The sequence below is a fragment of the Silurus meridionalis genome, chromosome 5 (assembly GCF_014805685.1).
Source record: "Silurus meridionalis isolate SWU-2019-XX chromosome 5, ASM1480568v1, whole genome shotgun sequence".
NCBI lineage: Eukaryota > Metazoa > Chordata > Actinopteri > Siluriformes > Siluridae > Silurus > Silurus meridionalis.
The window spans coordinates 21,162,502-21,172,511 of NC_060888.1; the positions used below are offsets into that span (position 1 = coordinate 21,162,502).

The 10,010-nt window shown below is 35.4% G+C and overlaps 1 protein-coding gene across 4 annotated transcripts in view; it reads left to right on the plus strand.

Moving 5' to 3' along the window:
• macrod1 (mono-ADP ribosylhydrolase 1) overlaps positions 1-9,442 on the plus strand; it is an 89,273-nt gene extending 79,831 nt beyond the window's left edge. For 2 of the 4 annotated variants that reach the window (XM_046848676.1, XM_046848673.1), the window contains 4 exons: positions 1,144-1,174; positions 4,253-4,326; positions 7,607-7,688; positions 8,835-9,442. In XM_046848676.1, the coding sequence (XP_046704632.1) occupies positions 1,144-1,174; positions 4,253-4,326; positions 7,607-7,688; positions 8,835-8,860 (213 nt within the window). In that variant the 3' untranslated portion in view covers positions 8,861-9,442. Of the gene's footprint in view, positions 1-1,143; positions 1,175-4,252; positions 4,327-7,606; positions 7,689-8,227; positions 8,264-8,834 lie in introns of all 4 variants that reach the window. The other 2 variants (XM_046848675.1, XM_046848674.1) reach the window with 2 other exon arrangements.
• The last annotated feature ends 568 nt before the right edge of the window (positions 9,443-10,010 follow it).

Genomic DNA, 10,010 nt, shown 5'->3' on the forward strand with positions numbered 1-10,010 from the left:
ATCCGTCTCCATACCCCCTGTCCTCTACATCTGCCACTTTCACACCAACTACCTGCATGTCTTCCCTCACCACGTCCATAAACCTCGTTCTTAGTCTGCCTCTTTTCCTCTTTTCTGGTGGCTCCATTCTCAACATTCTCCTACCGATGTACCCCATGTCCCTCCTCTGCACATGTCCAAACCATCTCTCAAATTGTCTCCAAAGCGTCCTACATGCGCTGTCCCTCTAATAAACTCATTTCTAATCCATCCATGTTACTCCCAACTAAAACCTCAACATCATAGCTCTGCTTCTTCCAGCTTCACCTCCTGTCGTTAGCTCTATGTCTATAAATGTAGTAATTATTACTTATGCATGAATGTCACTGCCACTGAAACAGTTCCTTTGCTACAAATACTTGTCAGCAAAACTTGTAAGTTTTTTTCATATAATGGGATTTCATCTGATCTGGTGCAATAAATAAACTACATTGATTGATATGTGATTCATACACTTTTTGTAGAAATTATGACGTTTTTAGATTTCATTGTAAGTAGCATTGTTTCCACACACATCTTATCGCAATATTTGGAAGATAGCAAATGTGGAAAAAGGCTAAGATTCACCCGTTTGGCACAATCACATTGTCATTTGTCCCGGTAATATGTCTACTTATCTGTCATTATGACACACAAAATGTCACAATGATTATTGTGTGAAGGAAAAATAAACGTATGTACATTCATTCATTTAACATCTGAATAAGTGCTGAATCTTTTACTGCAAAAATTCGAAATTGGTGCGTTATTTATTACATAGTAAAAATAAGATAACCAATCTGTTCTGTAAAATGATTTATCTGGAGAGTGTCCTCACAGTGGAAAAAACAAGATAACATAATAACATGAATTTTGGTTTTGCACACATTTGAATAGATAAAACCTGAGTTGCCTGCATGGATTTACTGAAACATAATTGACCATAAAACTGTAAAAATATAATCAACATATATTGTTGTTTTTAAGAATAACCATATTACCCATAGAATTTTGCCATATTCGAAACCTCATACCTTTAGAGTGTATGTATGCTTCTTATTTCTTTAAATTGTGTGTGTGTTTTTCTCTGACTCTCTTTCATATCTCATTTGATGTCTTTTTTAGGCTTTTCCCTGTATCTCCACTGGAGTGTACGGTGAGTGGCAAATCCAACAAGTCTCAGTTCATAAAATTAAAAAGAAAAAAAAAAGTTTTATTCTCATTTTTTTATTGTAATGTTAATTCCACAAATTAGTTCATCAATTTCCACTAGCATCTTTGTTCTATGTGGATTTCCAAATAACCCAGATAATATCCAGTGGGAATTTATTTGGTACTGCATTTGTGAAGCAATCCTTTTTAATAATAATGATGTATTCAGTGATGCCTGTGGTTTTTCATTAACTGTGCTTATAACGACGTCCTGCGTTTGTTCATCATGATCAGAGATCTGCAGCTGTTTTTAAGACAAGAGCACATTTCTTTCTGGAACTCTGTCAGTGGATATCAGTTGCAGTAGCATGTGGGATTATTTAGATTAACACAGAGTGTAGATGTCGAGATTAAAAGAGATTGAGTGAGTATGTATGTCAGGCAGATTAATCTGTATGCCCTGATTAAAGAAAGATCCAGCACTCAGAACACACTTTTCTTTTCTATTTAACACGAAAAAGCCTTTTTAATTACATCAGCCTCCATTAATTGCATGAGACTGTGCCTTGTTCTGTAGGTGTGTAGGAATATATACATTAACGGTTCGCTACAATCACAGTACAGTTAGGGGGAAGAAATAAAAACGTAAAATTGCTTGTCGTTTTTTTATTAACGAATTTTATTATTAATTTTATTATATCAACAGTTTATATTTTTAAAATGTGCTTGGTTAATTAATATATAAATGTATATATTATTATTAAGTAATCAATTAAATTGGTACAAATTAATTTGATTAAATACAATTAAATAAATGGAAACATTTTACTCGTTTACATTTGTTACACCCCATGTTGGTTAAACAGATTATTTGTGTGTGTGTTTTATCTTTAATATTTAATTTTCTAAATATATGATTTACTTAAATGTTCTACTTATTTCAGCATACTTTAACAAACATCTTCATTTCTTCTATCGTTCATTAATTTACTCCCTCAATATGTGGAATTGTCTTGAATTTTAAGAAAATATTTTGATGCTGGATATAAAACGGTTAAGAATTCATAGAGCTAGCGTTAGCCGCTAACCACTTCCAGAGTAGTGGTTAAAGTTAGTGCTATGGATTCTTAATGGATGAGCAGAACGGATCTAATTTATGGTATGGATTTAGTAGCCACATGTTTTCTTTTTTAATTTTATAACGCCTTCATTATTGTGTATGTCCACCACTTAAAACATTTCGGCTGGAGCTCAGACTGTAACCATGTTCTGCACTTAAAAAGAATTGCAACCTTAAGCCCTTTATATGTATAATATATACTGTATTAGTCAGGTTGCCATGCACAAGGCCTGTGGAAAAGAACAGCAGCCTTGAAAAGACAAGTGTGAGACAATGCAAGGACAAACATTTGTGGACACATGACCATAAGAGTCATGTGTGCTTTTTGAACATTCCATGTTTTAATCTCCTGTTGTTGCTTTTTTTTTTTTTTTCCTTTTTCCAAAGAATATTTCTGATATTTGACATCATTTTGCATCATTGAGAATACACTAGTGTCACGGCCACGTGAGCTGCATAGAAAAAGACCTTCATCTTGGTGTAAACGTGCATTTTAAATAACCGTTAACTGTATCTGTATACAACCTGTAATTAAATGAGAGGCAGTCATTGTAATCAGGATTAAATCATGCTTAATTGTGCAGCACTGCTTTGTGTCTTTGAGTGCTGTAGCTGGAGAAATCACTATATGCATGCACAATTAAAAACAAAAGATTGGGGACATCTGACCATAAGATTCTTATGTGTTTTTTCAACATCTGAGTACAGACTTAGTCCCTATTAGCTGTTATAATAATATCCACTCTTCTGGGAGAATGTTCTACTAGATTTTGCAGTGTGCTTGTGGAGGTTTGTGAAAAGTCAAGTTCTAATGTAGGGTGAGGAGGCCAGAGACAGTCAGCATTACAATTGAATAGGGTTGAGGTCAGAGCTCTATAGCAGGCCACTCAAAATCTTTTCCCTCAACCCATGTAAACCATATCTTCATGAAAATGTGCAGGTGACAAAAACGTACATAGTTCTTAATGCAGAGGTCTCTTTAACTGTTTTCTATGAAGGGCCAGAAATCTTGATTGAGGGTTGAAAGGAAATGTTGATTATGCCAAATATGATATTTAAATAAAATGTCTATGGTTCCCCTCATTTATGGTTTCAGAATTAAGAAGTAAATAAATAGAAAACATTACTATGTAATCTGTGTAACTAATCCACTTTAAAAGTTTTCTAGTTTAGTGAAATATAAAGTACAGTAAAAACATAGAAACAAAACAAAAGAGTTAAATTCTTATTGCAGCTATTTAAGCTATAAGCAATACAGCTATATGCTTGTTATATCAATGAGAGACACAAAGTCAGGATATTATGTAGGTGAATCAGTTTAACTTCGGTTTACACTTGTTCAATTTCATCAGATTGAAGGTCTGCTCACAGAGGGAGGTACTGACAAAGGTTTTGCATCTTAAAAATAATATTAAAATATTAAAATATTAAAATTTTAAGTTAGAAATGAAGACCTGTGTCATTTCCCCAACCCCTATCAAAAGTCACCAAGGGCCCTAGTTTTGGCATTTCTGCTTTACTGTTTTAAAACAGTTACATTTTCTTTCATTATTAGGACAATATCAAATCCCACACAGCTTAAAAGTTTTTTTTTTTTTTTTTTTTTTTAGAAAAGGTTGTTTTGAGATTGTGTGCTCATGTTTATGGAGGCTAATACTGTAGATCTTTTCACTGTGCGTGTTGTAATAACCTAGGACGCAGCACAAGCCACAGTTTCAGTGTCCTTTCCTCTGGGTAACTGTTGTGTGTTGGTGAAAATTGTTTTGTGGAGTGAAAATTGAAGCTTTGTGTTGATCTGTGGTCAAGCCAGTGATGTACATGTAAAAAAAACTAAATACAACTTGTGTGTAGATGTATTGTGTTGCCCTCTGACATACAGCTTATTTGTAATATATGTTTAATGTCATCATTGTGGATTTAGTAATGCTTATACATCCTATGTTTTATGTATGTTTGATGAAGGATACCCACCTGAGCAGGCAGTGGAAGTGGCTCTGAAGACAGTAAGAGAATACCTGGAGGACAACTCTGCGCAGGTGTGTATGAGCGGGACAAAACTCCCTGTTGGTGTTCTTTTTTAGCTGCTGCTGTTATTGTGCTATGCTGAATAGTGCATCATGTTGTCATGGCGGTCACAGGGGGGGACACAAGCTCTGTCTCGTTTTTATCACATGCATATGTACTATTCTAGGGATGTCGTGTTTAAGTATACTCGACTTTCTGTTGGGTTCACACTTCAAAAAAAAAAAGTAGTATAATACATTTTCTTCAGGCACTTTTCACTAATCTAGTCAGACAAGTTCATTCTCCCGGTTCTTACCTTCATTATGCTCATGCACGCACACGCACACACACACACACACACACACACACACACACACACACACACACACACACACACACACACACACACACACACACACAGGAGCCAATCATGTATGCGTGGGTGAAAAAAGAAAGCCCATGGTAGATTTAACACATAATGAAGCATCAGGTAAACTGTGCCTGCCTTTTCTATCTCTGCCTTCTCTTTCCCTCTCTCTCTCTCTCTCTCTCTCTCTCTCTCTTTTACACACTCTCTCTCTCTGTGTCACTCTGTCCATCCGGTCCTGAGCTGCGTGCTGACTTGCTGACAGTTCCTCTGCCTCTACAGTTCAGTGCAGTGACAGAAACGAGCTAATTAGAGAGTCCTAATTAACAAGCCCTCTCCTCCCCCCAGCCACACTTTACCATCAACACACACCAAATTAGCGAGCATGGGCAAGGAGCGAACTGAGAGAGAGGCAGAGACGAGAGATATTTGCTGAAGGAAAGGAAAAAAGTGAAGGAAAGAGGACAAAACAGGTGGAAGTGGAGAGAAGAGCAGGGAGGGCTGTTAGATAGAGGAAACAGGAACAAGAGAAATGTGGTGGTTACGTGCACAGACTGACAAATCAGATCTTTTTTTTCTTTTCTTCAGAACCCAAAAGGCTTATTGGATTTTATTATTTTAATCTTGAATTTCTTATGCGTCGGATTATGCGTTATAAATTTAGTGTATAATCAAGTGTAAGGATAGTCACTATGGGCCGTATTCAGAGCAGGTATGCCAAAATTAAAAAAGATATCAAATGTGAAGCACTGAATAAACCTTGGATAACATTTTTAAAACTGTACCACCTGTACTGAAAATATATTACTGCAAATTTGGTTTAATTTTTACAAATATTACATTGTTATTGCAAAAGCTTATGAAACAGCACATGAGATACCAAATCAAGGTCAGGAAATTTTAAACTGTGTGTGGTGTGTAAGCTTTTTCAAGCTTTTAACTGACAAAGTTTTATGTTAATTGAGCGTGTCCTCGTGTAAAGAGAATGTGCTGATGGTTTGATAGATAAGATGACCAAGACCTACAGGTCACTTTAATTAATTAATTTTATTCATGAAAAGAGTTTTCTGTATCAGGATGCTATCGGTTGTCGTTTGTGTGAAAGAAAGAAAAACACTATGACATTACAGGATAGACATAATCTCTAACATTTTCCCCAGATAGTTAACTTTAACTAAGTTTAGCAGTATCACATTCTGTTATGTTAATTACTGGGTTTTTATTCACTGACTGGTCTTAAATCTTTTTAAAATTTTATCTCTATTTTAATCGGCTATTTTTTTATCTCCTATTGTTGCTTTAGTTTTGTTGTTGTTTTAAAACAGTTATATATTTATATTGGACATTTTTTCACACACTGCATTAAGAATACAGTATCACAGACTTGTGAGCTCTAGAGACCCAAATCTTGGAGGAAATGTGCATTTTAAATGAAGTTTAACTGTATCTGTATACACCCTGTAATTAAATGAGAGGCAGAAATTGTAATCAGGATTAAATGACGCTTAATTGTGCGGCACTGCTTAGTGTCTTCGAGTGCTGTAGCTGGAGTGTGTTGAGTCGAGCCGAGTATAACTGGAAGTGACGTGTTTTTTTTTTATAGACATATGATAAAGAAAGTACACCCTCTTCGAATTCTGTGGTTTTACATATAAGCACATAATAAAAATTATCTTGTATTTGTCAGGTCTAACAATTATATTAACACCAGATAAATAATACCACATGACATATTACACCGTCATTATTTCTTTTTTACAAAAATCAAAATAAAGACACCATGTGTAAAAATTTAGCATACTCTTAATGCTTCCATAGTAATTCTATAGGAAAGTAGTAGTCAAGTGCTGCTAATTAAATACCCTTGATTAATTGATCATCAGCAAGTGTCACCACCTCTAAAAGCTCTATAAAACGTTTTAGCAGTTTGCTGGTCTCGAGCATTCATGTGTGTCAAGGGGAAAAGTCATCAGCAATGAACTTAAAGAAGCAATTATTACTGCACATCAATCTGTAAAGGGGGTTATAAGGCCCTTTTCAAACAATTTTAAGCTCATTATTTTACAGTGAGGAAAATTATTCACAAGTGGAAAACATTCAGGACAGTTCAAAACATATCTTCCCAGCAAATTACCTCCAAGCTCAGACCGTGCAGTGCTCAGAGGAAAAACCAAACAAAAAAATACAAGATTGACACAAATTCTGTGTCTATGTAAATCTTGTTTGTTATTTTTGTAATTTCTCTAAGTCTAAGGCTTTAAGTGCACTGTACATAAACAAATGCCCACAAACCTCAATGAACTGAAGCAACATTGTAAAGCGAGTGAGCCAAAATTCTTCAAACTTTAATTCTACAAACTATTGAATCGTGCTTAGTTTTTCACACATGATTTCTCTTTCTTTTTGTAAAATATATAATGGCAATATTAAAAATGTCAGGCATTGTTGTTCACCTAAGTTTGTATTTACAAGATGGTTTTTATTATGCCCTAATACATAAAACCATAGAATTCAAAAAGGGTGTGCTTTTCTTTTTACATGACTGTATAGAGTTAACTGTATATATGAATAGAATAGATGAAGATATAATTTACAATATAATAAAATTATATAGAATCAGAAAAAAAGGATATGGTTGCATGAGTTTGTAGATGAGGTTATAGATGAACAGAATGAATTTTGTAATGAGTTTGTAGAGGAGATTAATGACTTTAATGAGTTTGTAGAGGAGATTCTAGCCACGCTTGAATACACTTTATTTCTGCAGTAAAACTGAAGTGCTCATTAGAGATGTAAATATTTGTTTGAACTGGGATAATACTGATAATGACATTTGCATACTAAGAGTGTGACAATTTTAAAATCTATCTTTAGCATTTTCCTGTTCTTGTCGTCTCGTGCTCTCGTCCTAACTTGAGTGCCGATTTGTTTTTCTGTCTCATCAGCTGGACCGGGTCATCTTCTGTGTTTTCCTCAAGTCAGATGAGAATCTATACAACAGCCAACTTCCTGCCTACTTTCCGAAAGGTCTGTTTCGATCCTAGTTTCCTTTTTCTTAAATGTTATCATTTTATCTATTTTGGAAAAAAAAAATATATCACCACCCTGGCGCATATATATTCTCACTATTATATCCTCAATCATGGGCACACGAACAAAACACACAAAACACACAGTGGTCCTCTTTGCCCTCTTTGCTTAAGGGTTTTTTTTTTCCAATGACACCAGCCAAAAGTCACTGTAAGCCCTGCATCCATTAGATTGCATTAAATTCTGCGGCCTGGCTTTTTATTTTCCGCATCATTTTTTTCCCCCTTCAATTGTTGTCAACATTAATCTAGTTTGATCAAGCATAGTACACGCCATGGGACTGGGCTGTCACTTTCAATCATCTGTAATGTTATTTTGCCTTTCTAAACAAACAACGCACTGTCCATGGTGTAGAAAAGAACAGCGTTCAGTGCTTCAGAGCCAGCAAGCAACTTATTCATGCCTAAAGAGAGAAAAGACTTGAGTCGATCGTTAATTTTCTTTTCTCAAAAATTGTCTGTCCCCACCCCCTTCAGCCTGCTGACCAATCCAAGAGCCCAGTGTGAGTACAGGTAACCAGTATGATGTGCACTAACCTATGCTCCTGCATTGTTTCAGTGTGTTCGTCTGGGACATTAAAATGCAAAAGAATGTAGTGTTTGAGAGAAAAGCTCATCAGTGTCGGTAGTTTAGTTGTAATGTTTACAGATAAGCATATGTTAATAGTTTGCAGTGCTAACAAACTAACACTGAATATATTAACATTTTTGTAATGTTTTTATTGTTCTTGTGAAGAGAAAATTTTGAGAGGGAGGGAGAGAGGGGACAGGTTTTATTTTCTCTGTGCTTTGAGTATAAATCATTAGTTTTTAAAACTGACCATGGCACTGCATACTGTACTAACTTTGACTCACCTAGCATTGTTCTTCATTTCCTTCTTTTTTCATAAGATGTACAAGATACCTTCGTCTCTTCCTATATCTATTCTGTCAGTGGTTTAATTGACAGGTGGTGTGAGTGTAACCCTGCTTTGTGTTAGTGTTGCTACCTGTCAGCGCAAGTGTGACACCTATGTGTGACGATCTTTGTGAAATCTTTGTGCGAAGCATCTCAGCCGAACACGTTTTTTTTCTTCACTTACAGATGAATTTCTGAAAAGCAAATTATGAGTGGATGGAGTCGTCCCTCGCTCATCGCCGGCTCCTGCTTCCCCGGCGTCTGCCCCACGAGCAACACCTACTGATTATTTTTGAATTAGCTGATTTTTATTCCGTAATTTCTTGCCGCTCAATCCAGTTTCCACCAAACTACAGTTTGATGATAAAAGAAAGGCTTATTTGGAGTTGCACTTAATAGGATTGCCATCAAACAGAGCACGTCAAGTGATGCAATGTTTTTCTATTCAGTACTGTTGCAATCAGGAAGTCTGTCCATACACATTTTTGATACATTGATTTTGATTTTGCCAGAATGTTCTATAGCTATCTGATCTTCAATGCCATCCTGTTTTTTGTTAAGCTTATGCAGCAGTTACACCTAATATGATTCACTAGTATTTAGTTAAAAATGTAATATAAAGTTAACTAATTGTTAAAAGCTATCAATTTATTGTATAATTGGAATTAAGTGTTTTGCTTAAGCCTATAATCTTGTAAGCCATTTCAATCAATCATTAAAGCCATTTGTAAGCATGCACCTTAATAAAATATTTTGAAAACAGTATGATTAAAAAAAAGAAGGCTTGAATAAAACGTGAACTTGTTTGTGCTTTTTAACAATTGGGAAATATAAAGCTAAAATTAGGTACTATCTGATGCAGATCACATTTCAGTTTGCTTTTGCATATCTATTGTCTTCATTCTAATAATTTAATTTAATTAATTAGTTAGTTGTGTTTATTATCCATAGAGGGGAAATTTGCTTCCATAAAGTATAATAGAACATAATATAACATCAACATCACTTTAAAACCTAAAAAACTACAGAAATACATCATCATCATCTTCTTTCGGCTGCTCCCATTAGTGGTTGCCAAAGTGGATCATCCGTCTCCATTCCCACCCCGTCCTCTACATCTGCCTCTGTCACACCAACTACCTGCATGTCTACCCTCATCACATTCATAAACCTTTTTCTTGGTCTTCATCTTTTCCTCCTTCCTGGTGGCTCCATCCTCAGCATTCTCCTACCGATATAACCCATGTCCCTCCTCTGCACATGTCCAAACCATCTCAATCTCGCCTCCCTCACCTTGTCACCAAAACGTCCTACATGCACTGTCCTTCTAATAAATACATAAAAAAAAAAAAGAAATCTTAA